The 17,741-nt window shown below is 51.9% G+C and overlaps 1 protein-coding gene across 1 annotated transcript in view; it reads left to right on the top strand.

Annotated features, from left to right (window-relative positions):
* The window catches only part of Zmiz1 (zinc finger MIZ-type containing 1), a 212,724-nt gene that overhangs the window by 123,522 nt on the left and 71,461 nt on the right, over nt 1-17,741 (top strand). The window contains exon 7 of the mRNA XM_090346671.1: nt 6,706-6,811. Within this exon, the coding sequence (XP_090202797.1) occupies nt 6,706-6,811 (106 nt within the window). The remainder of the gene's footprint in view (nt 1-6,705; nt 6,812-17,741) is intronic.

Consider the following 17,741-nt stretch of genomic DNA (forward strand, 5'->3'; position numbering starts at 1 on the left):
TCCTCCAATTCATCTACCATCTGTCCATGTCTGTCCATGTATCCATCCATATTCACCCACCCATCTATTCATCTACTCATCCATCCATCCATCCATTAATCTATCCATCTTTCAACCCTTCTATCTATGTATCCATCTATATTCATCCATTCATCAATTCATTCATCTATCCTCCAGTCCTTCTACCATCTGTCCACGTATCCATCCATCCATCCACTCATCCATCCCCTTCTTTCCATCCATCCACATCCATTCATCTAGCCATCCATTCACCCATCCATCATCCTAACCATTCATCATCCATCCATCCACCATTTATCCATCCACCATCCTTCTATCCTTTTGAATCATTTATTGAGAGTCTATAACATCCACCCGTCTAGCCAAATAAACAACAATTGATGCTTAATTTATCATGTGTGGCTCCCCTCTGCCAAAACTTTCCCAAGTGGGATGGCCCAGTATGTTGAAGTGACTGAGAAAATCACTGACAAGGCGGGCCACAGGGTAAAGGGAGTCCCCAGCTGCCTACAAGGTAGAGCTAGTCAAAAAAACAAACAAACAAAAAAAGCTAGTTTTCTGCAAGCTGAAGACTGCCAAGCAGCTGGGGCCAGGGAGAGCAACCCCAGGGTCACAGAGCAACATGTGCACATGCTCACAGTTGGCCAGGGAGCCTCAAGAGCAGGCCCTTGGGTACACGCTGGACAGAGGCCTGGCCCAGACAGAAATCAAGGCATGACTTGCCAGGCTGAAGAGAACCACACACAAGCTTCTGGCAGCCTGTGGTGCCCGGAGCCCAGTGGCCTGCATTCATAAGCGCACAATGCTTCTGAGGGCAGCCATAGAGGGCAGGCTCACAGAGGCCCTGGGTCAGCTTTAGAGGCTGGGGAGATGGACTGTCTCAGGTCATCAGAGGATGGGGCCAGAAGTCGCTCAGGGGCCCAACATGGGTCTAAAGGCACCATGTTTCCTAAAGGGCTCCAGGCAGCAGTTTGGTCTCAAGGAGAAATGATGGCTTGGGCAGCAGTCACCTCAGAGTCCCCATTGTGAGCCAGGCCCAGCTAGTCCACAGTAGATACTGTGTCCCACCCATCTCACTGAGGAGGACATCAAGGCCTGTTGCTGACTGTGCCACTGCCACCCAGCCTCAGAAGAGTCCTGGACTCCACAGGAGGCCTGTCTGCCTCAGCAGCAGGAACACTAGGCTGTGGGGGTTGTCTGATAGGGAGGCAGGCTCTGTTTGTCAGAAGCCCACACCATCTGGCTTCCTGCAGGCCACCTGCACTGCCGGACCCTTCTCTTCTCAGACCTGGCCTCCCCTTACCCTCCCCCAGCTGCCTTAATCCTCTTTGTGAGGATCCTGGGTCTGCCTAAGCCCAGAGACATGGACAGATGTTGCCCTACGTCCCCTCACTCCCACCCCAGCTGTAAGGAAAGGAGGAGGTCCTCTTAGCACACTATACCCAAAACACACTGTGCCGAGGACACAGGACTGAACTGGACAAAGGCCCTGGCCAGTCTGGGTAGATCAGTAACTAACCTCACTTCAGATTTGTTGTTCATTCATTCATTCATCCATCCATTCATTCAGTAACCCTTCCTCACCATGGACCAGCACTGTGGCCAGGCTGGTCCACTCAAGAAGAACACTGACCCCAGGAACCACGCAGAAGACACATCAGAGCCCTGGGAAGACAGGCAGGGTGCAATTCAGGCCACCTACCTGGGAGCATGAAAGGCAGTTGAGAGGGGGCACGGAGGAGCTCTGGAGGACTTCCAAGAGGAAGGAAGGTCTTGTGGGGGTTGGAAGATCCAGTGCCTGCTGCCCTCCCTCCAGCCTGACACTCAGCACAGGGAGCGGGAGTCTTTGCCCTGAGGAGACGTTGACAGGTTGCCCTCCGCACTCATTGATGGTGTGTGCACACCCAGGCTCTCCCCGTCCAGAGCTCAGCCAGGCTTCCAGGTCAGTGCAATGGAGGGGTGACCTCGGGAAGCCAGTTCCAAACTCCTCTGGATCTGTCAGGCTTACTCCGAGGATATAAATTAAAAACCACTTAGCCTGGGGTGGCGCATGGACACAGTTTGGCCACCAATGTCTAAGCAGCTCAGGCTCAACTCCAGAAAGCAGCTCTGGGCCCCAACTGCAGGAGAGTAGAACCAGCTGCCCTGGATCTGCTGCACTGGCTCCCTCTCCTCCCCAGAGGCAGATCACACTTAGCTGTATGGCCCTGCAGCAGCAAAAAGCCTCTAGTGGCCAATGCCACAGACAGAAGTAGTGGGAGGCAGCTGGCAGCCTTCCCCAAACCAGGGAAGGCACCTCAAAGCCTCCTTGTGCACCCCCTTTCATCCTCTAAGCTCACTGCCTACCTGCTTTGGCCTGTTGTCCCAGCAATGGAAAAAGTATTTGGCACCTGATTCACAGATGATGAAACTGAGGCCCACAGGAGTTAAATCACTTGCAAGTGGCAGAAGCAGTCTCCTGTCTCATGCCTGACCTTAAAGCAACAGCAAGGGCTGGGCATTTGGCCTACTGGTAGAGTGCTTGCCTAGTGTGCATGAAGACCTGGGTTCTATTCCTTGGTACCACATATGTAGAAAAAAAAAAAAAAAGCTGGAAGTGGTGTTGTGGCTCAAGGGGTAGAGCTCTAACCTTGAGAAAGCCCAAGGACAGTGCTCAGGCCCCGAGTTCATACACCAGGATTGGCAAAAAATAAAAAAATTTAAAAAAGCAGCATCAAATACCTGCCCTATGTATGAAAGCAATGAAGTAAGGCCTCCACCCCGAAGGGTGTAGGATGTAGCCACAAAGACAGAACCAGGACATGAAAACAGTCATACTTAACCATGCACCCCGGAGATGAGTTTGACTCTTTTAAGGCACAGAGAAGTTAAGTAATTTGCCCTAGGTTGCCCAGGATGTGGAGTAGCAGGACTATTTGGCTGTCCAGCAGGCCTCCAGTTGCCCTTCCTACCTGGAGGATGTCACTTAGGAAGGCCTGTGGGGTCCAGTTTCTTGCTCCCCCTTCTCCAGTGCAAGCCAGCTTGTGTAGGGAGCAGGCAGCACATGTTCTCCAGGGGAACCCATGTACTGGTCACATGATCTCCAGTTGCCATCTTGTCTCTGTAGCGTGGAGACTGGTTGCAGGACCTCCCTGCCTGGGTCTATGTGTGGGCCGGAGGGCCAGTTTCAGGCAGAGTAGCAAGGCCCAGTGACCAGCAGAGGGCAGCACCTCCGACCTCTATTGAGGAGGAGTGTTGGGGGCTCGTGGGAAGTTCCCGTAGTGCCAAGTACCATGCCCACCAGAGTGCCCTCAGCCTTTTGAAATCACAGCTTCTCAGCTGGGTTCAATCCCCCGACATACACACGCATACATAACCCAGAGCCCTCGGACTCTAAGTCTCAGGACTTCCCTGGGGGGGGAGGGTGTCTTCAGCTTTGGCCAGGGAAAGCCAGGAGCTGTGGTAGAGTCTAGGGTCACAGAGTTTAGTGCGGTTCACTCTCTGTCTCACCTGTGCTGGGAGATATGGAACAAGGCCTCACCCGCTCTGGGCCTCAATGACAAGCCAGCCTATCTGTCCTCCCAGCTGCCTGCTCTCAGCCCTGAGTCCCCGTTGCTCAATAGTTTCTAAAACCAGAGCAACCGGACTGGCTAGTGTTAGCTAAATTTGGGGACCTTTGCCTCCCTGCCCTGACCCAGGGCCTAGCAGGTTGGGAGCTATGGCCTTAACCCTTTGTAGACTAGACAAGAAACTCTTTTTTTGTTTGTTTGTTTTTCTTTTCTTTTTGTCTTTTGGTTTGGTTTTCTGCTGGTTCTGGGGCTTGAACACAGGACCTGGCTGTCTCACTTGGCTTTTCCATTCAAGGAACTTGAGCCACAGCTCTTCTTCGGGCTTTTTGCTGGTTTTTTTTTGAGATGAACGTCTTTCTGATTTATCTGTGGTCCTCAGATCCACCTGAGTGGCTGAGATTACAGGTGTGAATCACAGTGCCCGGCTGGGACTGCCCGGGCCTGTGTCTTGGCTCTGTCCCTCACTGCCAAGCTTGGGTTGAAACTCATCCTTGTTTACTCCTCTGGAAAGAAGAGATAAGGAGCCTCTGGTGGAAGATGAGTGTTCTGTGCTGTATTGGCTGAGCCCTGAGCCCTCCCAGTGGTCCTTAGGCATTGGCTTTTCTTGGGTGCCCACCTCAGCTCTGCACCAGCCCAAACCCAGCTCACACCCTTGTGCCCTGGTGACCCCCCAGGGCTCTCCTGCCAGAGGCCGGTACAAGGGTGGCACCAGAGGAGCCTCAGCAAGCCTGAAGCCCAGAACCTTCCTGGATCTCCAGATGCCTGCCTGCAAACTTGAAAAATGTGTGAGGAACTTGCGTTTTCCCGTAGGGAGACTGACAGTGAGGGCACCCCACCGTGGGGTGACCTGGACACTCTTGGGACACACACAGAGAGGAAGAAAGACAGGGAATGCCTGTGGGAACAAGGACAGGAGCCCTAGGCCCCTGGTCAAGGCTTGTTTGCAGGAGAAAGGCTAAACTAACACCATACATGCCCGTGACCAAGGCCCTGTTCCTCTGGTTTGGACACCAGCCCAGCCTGGGGTGTTTCCAGGAGAGAGGGCCCTGGGGTCAGTTCCCTGAGGCACTACTGGTCTTGGGAAGAACATTCCTTTGGCTCCTCCCTGACTCAGCGTATCACTCTCTCTCACCTCTCTTAGGTGAGGAAGTGGCCTTCTCTCTCTGTTAATACTCTCTCTGTCTCTGTCTCTGTCTCTCTCTCTTTTCCTCTCTGCCACACACACACACACACACACACACACACACACACACACACACACACACACACCTTAAAAAAGAGCCGGAAAGCTAGACACTGGCAGCTCACACCTGTAATCCTTGCTACTCAGGAGGCTGAGATTGGAGAATCTTGCTTCAAAGCCAGTCCAGGCAGGAATGTTCATGAGGCTCCTATCTCCAGTAAATCACCAAGAAGCTGGAAGTGGAGGTGTGGCTTAAGTGGTAGAGAACTAGCAAAAGCATTCAGGGACAGTGTCCAGGCTCCCCAAGTTTAAGCCCCACAACCATTGATGGGGGGCGGCTAGAAGTGAAGGTGAGGCTGGAGTAGTAAAGCACCAGCCTTCAAGGAAAAAAGCATGACTTCAAGCCACAGTACTTGCATGGGTAGATAGATAGATAGATAAATAGATAGATAGATAGATAGATAGATAGATAGATAGATAGATAGATAGATAGATAGAGTCTGATGTGGGATGCTATTCTGGAGGATCCAGGGAAGGGGCATAAGCCCATGGCAGCCTGCATGCTCTGGAGACACCTTGCGTATCTCTGGCTGGGCTGGCAGGTGGCCTGGGACTTGAGGATGGGCATCCCTCCCTCAGAAGCAGAGCCACCACATCTGGGAGCACTTCTCCCAGTCAGCCATGGCCGCCCCAGCTGTCTTCCGCAGAGACTCTATTTTCCCAGGTTCCTCCTTCTTAATAAGGATACCACATTGGCTGTTGCTAACGAGGGAGGCAGGCAGGAGGGTGCTGCTCTGCCAGTCATGGGATGCCTGGGAAGGGTGGGGACAGGGTGAAGCCAGATGGGCTGGAGCCTCCAGAGCCTTATGTGAGGCCCCTGGAGCACCCTGATTGTACTGCCTCCTCCACAGGGGATGAACAACCCTCCCATTCTCCTCTCTCTCAAACAGGTATAACCATAAGCTCTAAGGCACGGCCATTCTGAGACTCCATGCTAGAGTCTGGGGTTCAGGCTGAACCCCAGAGTCCTGCATTCGGGCCACGGTAGCATTGGGTGTGTCAGCCTGGCCAGGGAACCCTGCAGACAGCTCCATGTCCTGAGCCACTTCGTGTGTGTGTGTGTGTGTGTGTGTGTGTGTGTGTGTGTGTGTGTGTGAAGCTCAGAAACAGTGCTTAGGCCCTGAGTTCACACACGTGCGCGCGCGCACACACACACACACACACACACACACACACACACACACACACACACACACAGAGTCTCATGGACTTTTCTGCCTAGACTGGCTTATCTTTTTTTTTCTTTTGTCTTTCTTTCTTTTCTTTTTTTTTTTTTTAACCACTCCTGGGGCTTGAACTCAGGGCCTGGGCACTGTCCTTGAGCTTTTTCAAGGCTAGAGCTCTATCACTTGAGCCATAATACCACTTCCAGCTTGTTCTGTGTATGTGGTACTGAGGAATTGAACCCAGGGCTTCATGCATGCTAAGCAAACACTAGACAGGCTAGGTTACACTCCCAGCCCTTGGGCGAACTTTGAACCACCATCTCAGCCTCCTGAGTAGCTACGGTTTTATAGATAAGAGTCACAAGAGTCACACGCTGTCCTGAGCTTGTGGAGTGCAGGTATGAATACAGGAGTGCAGGCAGAACCAGAGCTTCCAGTCCTAAGGGAATAACAGGCCACCTCACTACGGTGAGATGGGAGCTCAGTGATATGGAGGGGAGAAGACAAGACTTATAGGGGAAATTGGGAGAAGTTCCTGTGAGGAGCAGGAGCCTGGCTGGGACCATCCAATAGAGGATGCCACCACCTCTCCAGGTGACAGCTGGGGAAAAGGCACAGGAAAGCCCCATGATCCTTAGGTACGAAATGGGTCTCTCTCCCCACTCTGGGCTCAGAGCTTTGTGGGGATGGTGATTGACTCCTGCTCTTCTTCCCTTCCTGCTGACAGGTAGTTAGCCGGGTAGCGGCCCAGCAAGGGTTTGACCTGGACCTTGGTTACCGACTGCTGGCTGTGTGTGCTGCAAACCGGGACAAGTTCACTCCCAAGTCTGCTGGTAAGTGTTGCTTGGTGGTTCCATGGGTGTGGTGTGAAAGTGGATGGGGCCTCTAACCTCAGGCTGTGGCCATGCTATGTCTCAGTTTGCCTAGGTATGAGGCAGGCAGTTCAGTCTCTCGGAGCCACAGATGGGGCAGGTCTTTCCCAGCATATATTTGCCCCCAGGTTTTCATAGGTCGGTGGGGACTCTCCCCCCAGGCAGGCTGTACCCCAGGAAAAGCCCCGTGCTAAAGGCATATGCCTGTTACCACCATGAACCTCTAGTATGAGTAACAGGTCCGTTTTCAGGAAACTGAGGCTGAGAGAAACAGAAAAGACTACTCAGGGTCACACAGGCTGGTATTTAAATCCAGATCATGCAGACATACCATGAACTACCCTTGCTTACACTCCATTGTGTTTATTCACTCACTCATCCACTCACTCATTCAAAACTCCACTTATTAAAAAGTAAATGATGTGTTGTGCTAGTGGTTTAATGCTTATAATCCTAGCTATTCAGGAGGCTGAGATCTGTAGATTGCAATTCAAAGCAAGCCAGGAAAGAAAAGTTCAAGAGACTCTTATCTATAATTAGCCACCAAAAATAAATGAATGAATGAATGAATAAATAAATAAATAGAAGTGGAACTGTGGTCTTGAGCAGAAAAAGCCGAGCAAGAAGCAGAAATCCTGTGTCTAGCACACATGCACACACACACACACACGAACGAGTGTGCGCGCGCACACACACACAAGTACATGCAGGATCCTAAAAGCCTGCTATGCAAACTGACTTTGTCACAGACAGGCCCAGCTGAGACCACAGTTTCTAAGGCTACAAATAGAGGCTTTAAGCTAACTACAGTTATAGTTTCTCTGGTATAGCATCTCACTACTGTAGTCTCAGCCACTTGGGAGTCTAAGACAGATATATTAGTTTTGAGTCCAACCTGGGCAATAGATTGAACCTATCTCAGAAACAAAACAAAACGTACAGCCATAGTGTTACGCTTGCCACTGACATGAGCTCACCGAGGCAGCAGGCGTGTGCAAGAGTTAAATCAGACAAACCTGTGACAGTCTCACGGTCACTTGTGAAGCATGCAGTCTCTGGGCCTCAACTCCTATGGATGGTAGGGGTGATCATCTGACCCATGCTGCAAAGATCGTGTTAAGTTTCATAAGCAGGTGACATGATATATGAACTCTGTGACGGGTTTTGTTACCATTAACTATCGATTCAGAATAAGGCATGATAAAAAAAAATAGAGTTTTTTTTTCTGTATAACAATCACAATAGCTGGGTGCCAGTGGCTCTCAGGTGTAATCCTAGCTACTCAAGAGGCTAAGATCTGAAGATCTCAGTTCAAAGCCAGCCCACACACGAAAGTCCACGAGACTCTTAACTCCAATTAACCACCAGAAAAGTGGAAGTGGCACTGTGACTCAAAGTGATAGAGTACCAGCTTTGAGTGAAAGAGCTTAGGGACAGCACCCAACCCTGAGTTCAAGCCCCAGAATTGACAAAAACAATAAAAGAATAACAAGTAATCAAAATAGACATTTTCCTGTGATTTGCTAGCCAGTTCTCTGGAGTGTGTCTGGAAAGAGCCTTTGTGAAAATATTTGAAAGACCTCTCAGGAAGCATGTCCATAATTGGACTTGAATGCAATGCCTCCTGTCCACACAAGCCTCACTGTGGAGGGTACCTCGCTCACAGAAAGCCTGTGTGATGCCCTCACACCCCACTCCTGCTGCAATCGGCAGTATTCATAAGACATCAGAACAATTTAGAAGCAGTTAAAAACCAGGTATTAGCCAGGAAATATTTCTCTCACACCATGTGTGCAGGTGAGGACCGGGGCTCAGGCCCCCAGGAGAACAAGCAGGGATCCTGCCCCGTGAAACCTCCTTTCTTGTGGGAAGAGCTCAGCAATCTTTTCTCATGAAGGGCCAGAGGAGGGTCTAGTTTAGGCCCTGTGGGTTGGAGGGAAGCCATCATTGTCCATATGTGGTAAAGGTGTGAATATGGCTGATGCCAAGAATGTTTTATTAATTCTATGTTTTATGTGGTACCAAGGACTGAAACCAAGGTCCTCATGCGTGGTAGGCAAGCACTGTACCACTAAGCCACATTCCCTGCCACCAATGAAGTTTTATTTGTGAAAATAAGTGATAGCTTATGCAGACCACTGATCAAATGATTATGGAATGTGATGGAAGCGTGCACTCATGGTGGGGAGTGAATGTGTATGCTCAAGTTGTGCTAATTACTGTTAAGGAAAAGCCAAGACTTTTGGGGGGCTGCATACCATGCTGGACCCCAGATTCATTCCCCCCAAACTGAGAAAGAATTGAGCAGGTAAAGAAATAGTGGATGAGCTCCATTTCAGGTGAAGAGACCAACCTTTGCACCTGCTCTGGGAGAGGAGGGGAGCATGGTTTTGTGTTCAAATCAAGTCAAAAGTGGTTGTTCGGGAACCCAGAGGTAGGGAATGATGTTCTTTAGTCCCCTGATTGCGGGGGCCAGTTGGCAGATCTCTGGGGAGACTGGGTGCTTGATGATGCTGAATCAGGGAAACAGGAGTAGAGTGGAGAGAAAAGTATAGTAAGAGGCAAAAAATGTAGCTCAGTAGTGGAACATTTGTGGATTCCATTTCCGGCACTGTAATCAGTCAGTCAATCAATGAATCAATCAGTAGACAAAAACAAGACAGGGAATTCCTAACTGGAAGGAAAAAGAAGAGAAGAAGGCTTTTTCTGGAAGTCCCAGCTACTTCCTGGTGGAGGATCTGTTAAGCCCTTTCGCTACTAGTGAAAGTTGGGTACTCGCCTGTGTTTTGCTATATAGTTCCCTGCATCATGAGACAGATTATTATCTAGGGATGAGGGCCTGGAGCCCAGGGTGTGCCTGTGACTTGTCTAGACTTCACCAGCCATAAATGACAAACCTAAAATTTGAACCCCAGCCTCCTGATCCCAGGCTGAGGGCTCTGCCTACTCTATCCTAGTTATTCCAAGGCTGGTCGGTTTTCTAAACTAGGAGACCTATGTACTGGGTCTTTCCACGTGGCCCTGTGCCTTTCCAAGTACCATTTCCAGTGCCACCACTTTTCCTGAAACAAGGTTTTGTTCTTCCTTTCCTGTCTTCACCCTCAGCTTAGCACATCTCTTTACAGTTTACAGAGCCCCTTACCATGCACTGTCTACATACTATGCTAGTTAGTACACTCTCAGTGTACCCATTTTACAGCCGAGTATCCTGGGCGTTCCTGTGCCTTAGCATCCCTAGAGCTCCCTTGACTGGACTCAAACCTGTGTCAGCCCTGGTTCATGTTTCACAGAGCCCAGGAAGAGGGGCCCTCAGCAGCTGGTTCTGGCTAGCAGGCATAGGACCTGCTTGGGTGCAGGTTGGCAGCCACAGGAAACAAAGCAATGATACCAATTTCAGGAGTGGCTTTGACATCAGGCGCCCTCTTGACCACCTTGCTCACCTGCCATTCAGCTGCTTATGGAAATGCAGTGCGACCCCTAATGGGTCAGGAGGGGAGGATCCCACACACATAGGATATACAGTGAATGCCAAAACGAGCTCAGCCTTTCTTCTCTGCTAGTCAGTCTCCCAGTACAGATCCCTCCCTGCAGGGAAAGGTAGCTCTCACTAGCTCCTGACTCTGTGGGTGGGTATGCATGGCCTGGGGTGACTGCCCTGGCGAGGCTGCGGGTGCCAGTTTCCCCCCATCCCTCCCAGGAGGTCTCTGCGTGGAGCTGTGTCCTCGCAGTGGCTGCAGCCAGAAGCTGCCTCTCCTCTTGCCTGTCTCCCTGTCCGTCTGGGCTCCACGCTGTCTGGCTCGCCAGTGCAGTTGTCCCTGTCCTTCCTCCCTGAGGGGCGCTGGTGTCTGGTTGTCTGGTCATTCCTTCCTCAATGCTCTTATCCATGTCTAGCTTGTCTTTCTGTTTCTGCATTGATCATCACCTCTGCAAGTGTGCATATAGCTGGGTACCTGTGCAAGGCTGTGCGTGTGTGTGTGTGTGTGTGTGTGTTTCTGTGTGTTGTAGGCGGTGAGGGGGAGGGCCTCTTCCTGTACATGCATGCCGAGTGCATTTGGCTGTACACTGAGGGGTGTACGTGTGCATAGCTGTGTATGTCTATGTGTGGCTGTGTAGGTGCATGTGTGCACGTGCGTGTGGCTGCATCTGTGGGCAATGCTCACCGCCCCTCTCCCTGTCTGTCTCTTCTGTCGGGAGGCCAGGCTGGGCCCCGAGGAGGATGAGATCATGCCGCGCAGAGAGGTTCATTGTCAGGAGAGCTGGCGGAGAGCCGGGCTGTGCGCAGAGCGCCGGTGGCTGGGAGCAGGCGCACAGGCCCCCAGGGTAGTGTGTGTGTGTGTGTGTGTGTGTGTGTGTGTGTGTGTGTGTGTGTGTGTGATAGAGACAGAGAGTGCGGAATGTGAGCACAGCCCAGACGCTGCAGTGAGCAGCCCAGGCAGGCGTCTCCACGTGGGGCCCTCTGATACCCAGCCCCCAGCTCTTTGTTCTGGTGCAGCCGTCAGCCTCTGCGCGTCCACAGAACAGGAGCTGCGCGTGCACACCGGATGCATCTTTAGCCCGCCACTCCTGGGAGCCAGCCTCGTGTCCTCTCCTGCGTCATGCAGAAGGTCACCTGCCTAGTGCCCCCCCCCATTTCCCTGGCTCTCCTCTGAGGCAGTGGCGTGCCCACCCAGCCCCCCCACCACCATGTGCCAGCCATCAGCAACTTGAAACATCAGCCTCCTGCACACAGAGTGGCCCAGCCTGCTAGCTACGTGGATACCAAGCACCAGGCAAGAGGCAGGCGTTCTCTCCAACGTCCCCAAGAGCCCCCCGCATGTCTCTGCTAGAAAACCATGCTTCAATAAATCCGTGTCACCTCAGCTGACACCCCCTGCCCTCTGAGCAGCTGGCATGGTTTAAAAGAATAGAACTGGAAATGTTCAAGCCCAGAGGGCAGAGAGCTGGAGACCAGGGAGGGTAATCTACCCCCAAGCCATAGCAAGCCGGGGACAGAACCCAGACAGGGCCTGGGGTGTCCACTGCCTTCGCTAGCACCCTGCTTGCCCCCGGAAGCTGTGAGGACTGTGGACTCTCATCTGGATGCTGTGGGCTGAATTGGAAGGTGCTTGCCTGGAAGGTGTGGGAGGCCCCAGGATGCCCCGGGGCTGTCTGAGAAAGGCCACAGGTGCTTAGAGAAGGGACAAGTGTCCAGGCAGGAAGAAGCCAGGCTCCTTAGGGACAGGTGGAGGATATGTGTGGATCACTATACAAGGTGGGCTACTGTGGGCTGTGGCCTGCAGGTATCTGGGGTGGACTGTTCCTAGTTTAGACAGTATATTGAGCTCTCCACCTTTGCTGTTCACACAGCCACACCGCATGGAAATGCCTGTCTTTCTTTGAACAGGACTGACTAGGCCAGATCACTAACTCTGGAGACAAAGGCCATGCTCATTCCCTCGCTCCCTGCTGTCTTACACCACAGCTGAGGATATGTGCATGGCTGACCTCTGTTCAGAGCTCACCTTTACATCCTCACCCAGAAGCCCTGGCCCAGGGATCAGCCTTGTGTCCCGAAACACCTGCTTGTTCTGGTCCCCCCCTCCAAGTCCCCATAGCAGTGCGAGATGTCAGCAGCAGATCACAGGAAGACTGTGACATGCTTTGGGCTCTCAGCCAGCCAGGAGATAAAGAATCCAGGACACTTGATTCCCCCCTCTCTATCTGTGGCCCCTGGACCAGGGCCTAGGAAGAGGCTGGGTTCTACCCTGATGTTTCAGTTGCAAAGGACCTTGACCACCTTCCATGCAGCAGCCTTAGGCTCAGAGAAAGACCCCAACACCAGAGCCCTGGCGTAAATATCTTCCTTTTACCAAAGCAGGGTTGAAATGGGGCAAAGGCACAGAGGCCAATGGTCATTTCTGCCTCCAGGAATCTTTGAGCAAGGAAAGGCAGTCATGAGCCATTTTGGAAGCCAAGCCTTCTTGCTTCTACCTGGCCAAATTGGGGGAGACCTGCTGTGATTGTTGGGGAGAGGGTTGATATTCCTGAGCTGTCTTAGTGGCCCCTATCTCCATTCTCATGCTTCCCAATAGTCACTCTCCTTCCTCCAGCCCAACCCTCCTACACTCCCCCCACCCCTCCTCCACCCCTGTTCATAGCCACCTTCCAATCGGTCGGCCAGGAGGACAAATGTCCTCTTTCAGGGACACCCTGCCAGAGCTGTCTCTCTAAAGACAAAGCTGTGCGCAGCTCTGCGTGAAAAATGGCTTGTGGCTGCCCAGCGAGCAGGGCCGGATTGGTGGGTGCAAATTGCTGGGGATTTGTTAGCAGCTGCCAGCTTCCCCCAGAGACAGCAGGCAGGCAAGGCCTTGCCCTTGAAACACAGCCACCCAGCTGGCTGGGGCACCTTTCCAAGGCCAGGAATGCCTGCCTCCTGGACACCTACTCTGTCTTATATCCAAGCTCTGCAGGACTGGAGTGTGGGAGGATCCTTTCCTCCTTCTCAGTCACCTGCACCGCACAGCCATCCAGGTGCCCCGGGAAAGGCCCTGGACCTCATCTACAGCCTCTTGGGGGAACCAGTGGTGGGTCAGATGGGTGCTGGGGACCAAACGTGTCTATGGGCACGCCTCTTGCTGTTATGGCTATGTATTAGCACACCCATTTATGTAGGAGGAAATGGAGGCTTAGAGAGGGAAAGACGGCTTGATCTGGTGCGGAAATTAAGACTGCCCCCAGAAGGATCCCATCTGGAGCTCAGAGAGTTGAGTTGAGTTGTTCCCTGCCTTCTCAGTGACCAGGAGTGTGTGGAGGAAGTTCTGGCCTTGGGCAGTGGCCCCAGTTCCTCCTCCTCCCTCAGCTCCTTGAGAAATACAGCCTGGGACCTGGTGGCCTTGCTCAGGCCTTGAAGAAAAGGCACAGTGGGAGGAGTTCTATGAACTTGGCCTCCGAGGCTGGGGGTGGGGAGCAGGATGAATGGATGGATGGTCCCTGGGGGCCAGGAGCACACAGTGGGGAGGGAGGCAGAGCTGTGGCAGGGGTGAGGAGCAAGGGCAGATGAGGAACCCCTTCTAGCCTTTTTCATTCTATGCCTACCGCAAACGCAAACCAGACCTGTATAGAAACATTGAGGGGTTTTTGTTTTTTGTTTCTTTTGAAACAGCAACAAATGGTCAAAGTATGATCTGCAGCAGATACGGAAAACATAGTGTGTGTACACACGTGTGTGTATACCAGATACCTCTAGGGTCTGTCGTAAGGCCTCTCCCTCTCCCCTCAGGGGGATTCCAATCTTCTCTGGGTACATTGTATCACTCATTTGAACTTCTTGGGAATGGCAAGAGGAGAGTATATATGGCCTCCGTGCCTGGCACATAAAGTCTGTGGAAGCCACATGCTGGGTCTGGGTTAAGCTGCAGGTGTTGGTCCAACAGCTAAACCCTGAGTGTATTCTCTGCTAGGTGGAAAGGAGCGTGAGAGGGCTGAGATCAGGGTTAAAGTGTGCTTTAAACCAAAACTGCTGCTGGGTGCGGTGCTTTACACCTAGCTACTCAGTAGGCTGAGATCTAAGGGAGGATTGAGGTTTGAAGCCAGTGTGGGCAGGAAAGTCAAAGAGACTCATCTCCAACGAACTACAAAAAGCTTGAAGTAGAGATAGGGTTCAAGTTCAAGTGGTAGAGTGAGCAAGAAGCTAAGGGACAGTGTCCAGGCCCTGAGTTCAAGGCCAAGTATAGACACAAAGGAGAAAAAAAGAGGGGGGGGGGAGAAAGGAAGGAAGAAAGGGAAGGAGGAAAAAAGGAGGGAGAAAAGGAAGGAAGGAAGGGAGGAAGGCAGGCAGGCAGACAGGCTGGCTCTGTGAAATGGACAGGTGGTCTCCTCAAGGGCAGAAATGAAACCACAACTTGGGCCAGGCTATCCCTGCCTGAGACTGCCAGGAACCGAAGATGCTCTAACAGTCTCCAGCCTCTCTGGAGTTGCAGGGCCCTGGCACAGGATTACCTTTCTGAGTCTTCCCAGCTTCCGTACCCCAAACATGCCCCCTGGACAGAAGGACCTGCCAAAACAGTCCCCTTCCCCCACCCCAGAGTGCCCGAGGCTTAATAAAGCCCTCAACAGCAATTAATTCTGCAAAGGAAAGCCCAGGTAAGAGGATCAAGGAAGCCAGAGCTTTGGTTTTAAGATAGGCTTAGCTTTCTTGCCCCCCGAGGAAGGATGCTGGGGTGTTAGAGTGAAATGGAGCCAGAACTCAGCCTTTTGGGACAGACAGACAGGAATTAAGGACGGCACAATTATTATCTAGCTTACCTTTTTAGACTCAGAGGGCTAGGGCAGGTCAGGGAAGGGGATATGGATTAGGAAATAATCTGACTTCTAGCCATTTCAGTCCTGACTTGATCGGCTCGTGTGAGCTCTCCTTCATCATGATGTTACATACATACCCCGGACCACCCGCTTTACAGGTGAGGAAGCAGAGATTTAGAAAGACTCACTTGTTTGATCATCAGTGATCATTTGGCTTTTTTTTTTTCAGTGAGGCACTGAAAACAGCCAGAATTAGAATGGGTGCAGGTGACTCACACCTGTGATCCTAACTACTCAGAAGGCTGAGCTCTGAAGATCATGATTTGAAGCCAGCTCAAGCACCAAGGTCCAGGAGACTCATCTCTCCAGTTAATCATCAAAAAGCTAGAAGTAGAGCTGTAGCTCAAGTGGAAGAGGGCTAGACTTGAATGGGGGGAGGGGAGGAAGTGAGAGCACAAGGCTCTGGCCCTATTACTGGAACAACAACAGCAAAAATGAGTAGGAGCAGAGGTCTTGCACTGTCCCTGGATTTTCTCAAGGCTAGGGCTCTACCACTTGAACCACAGCACTGCTTCTGGCTTTTTGCTACGTATGTGGTACCGAGCAATCGAACCCGGGTCTTCGTGCATGCTAGGCAAGCACTATACCACTAGGCCAAACTCCCGGCCAACATTGTTATTATTAAGCCTTGCAACCCAGGCTCTGAAACCTAGTTACTGTGTAACTCTATGCAAATCGTTTCACTTCTCTAAGCTTGGAGACTGGTGGATCTAGAATCCAGGTCTCTTGATTGGAGCAGCAGCAATTCGGTTTCCGTGGCAACCCAGCTGGCTCTTCAGGGACCATCTGGATCCCTGTCACCCTGGCGAGGTGCTGCCCAGGCAACCAGGTGTTTATGTTTTGCAGTAGAGGCTCTACAAGGTGGTAATTTCCTCTCTGGGGACAGGGTGGTGGCCAGGGCAGGTGGCTAAGAAGAAAGCAAAGTCATCTTGGCCTTACCAGTTTCCTTTACTGTTCCTGGGCTGAGAAAAAGAGACAGAACCCTGCAGCTTAGAGCTCTGGTCAGTGACTTTCCTTGAAAAGTCTTGAACAGCTGCTTTGTTACGTTCCCAGGAACAGTTTGGGGCTTGTTGAGGCTAGCCACTTGGGGAATTCTGCCTGGGGCTGGACTCTTGTTGGGAATTCCAAAAGACTCAGCCTCACCTGTTTGGGATGAAGAGACACAATTGTCTCTGGCAGGAAACAGGAATTACTGGGGGAAGGGAATAGGAGACTGTCTTTCAAATAGGGTCCTAATGATAATGACAGCAGAAACTCCATGCAGTAGCTAAATTCACCCCTACTGAGTAAGGAAGAAAATGCTTCTGACTCCCTCGTGCAGCTAGAGGACAAGGATGCTGGGGTTGGGGGAGGGAAGGGTCGGGGGCGAGGGAGGGGGCTTATGTGGAAACCCCTGAGCTGACTGCTTCCAGCAGGAAGTTCTGCGCCTAGACTGGGTTGGAGCAATAGGTCCAAAGTTCAGAGATTGCTATCTCATTACTGAATATCATTGAGCTTGCCATGGAACGTTTCTGTCCCTTCCCAGATGTAAACTGAGGCTCAGAGACTGAAGTCTCTAGCTCAGGGTCTTACAGCTGGGGAGGGGCTCGTCCAAGATCAGAACTTAGTTGATGTATTCTATGTGAGAAAAAAAAGTCGCCTCCTCTGGGTCCTGTCCCTGAAATTTTTTGCTTAAGGCTGGCACTCTCCAGCTTTTTGCTGGTGCATTGGAGATAAGAGTCTCATATACCCCTGCCCAAGCTGGCTTTGGACCTTGATCCTCAAATCTCAGCCTCCTGAGTAGTTAAGATGACTGGTGAGAGCTACCAATGCCTAGCTACCCTGTAACCTCTTTCTGAAATGAACAAAGCAGATTTCTGCCTGTCTGCTGTTCCTCTCCCATATTTCTCTCTCCCTCCTCCTTTCCTCTCTTTCAGACTCTGTCTCCTTTCTCCTTTTTTCTCTCCCACTCTCTTTATTTACTTTACTTCTGCCTTTCCCTGGGGACTGACTCAGCTCCCAGCAACACTGGTCCCAGCCAGCTGAGCTCAGCTCTGCTGAGATTCACCGGCGGCATTATGCTCCGGGACCCTTGTCCACCTGTGTACAACCCTGGCACGCCTGCTGCTGTTTTGCTCTGCCCCCCCTCTTGAACACCGTCAGCCATGGAAGCGCCTTGAGTGCATAGACTGCCATTTTCTCCAGGCTCCCTGTGGTCCCGAGCCCCCTCTCAGATGTGCACCCAGATGTTGAGAATTACTTCCTCTCAATTAAGCATCTGCTGAGATGCTGGAAGTCAAGGGGGCCGCCTGTGTGCCAGGCCCACATCTGTGCTCATGGGCTGAGAAGGGAAAAAATGGACCTCACCTCCACCCCCATCCCCTGCACAGAGATGGGAAATTGAATTGTGGGCAGGGGGAGCCCACAGGGAGCAAGTGGTTGAGAATGTGGCTGAGGATGCTCAGGAATGGGTTAAGTGCTATTTTGGAAGCTCGGGCACATCTGTGGTCCCCAGAGAGAGGTTCTCCTTGCCCATGGCCTGGAATAGGACACTGTCCACAGGCTACCCAGG

This window comes from Megascapheus bottae, chromosome 15 (genome assembly GCF_031878675.1).
Source record: "Megascapheus bottae isolate mThoBot1 chromosome 15, mThoBot2.hap1, whole genome shotgun sequence".
NCBI classification, from domain to species: Eukaryota; Metazoa; Chordata; class Mammalia; order Rodentia; family Geomyidae; genus Megascapheus; species Megascapheus bottae.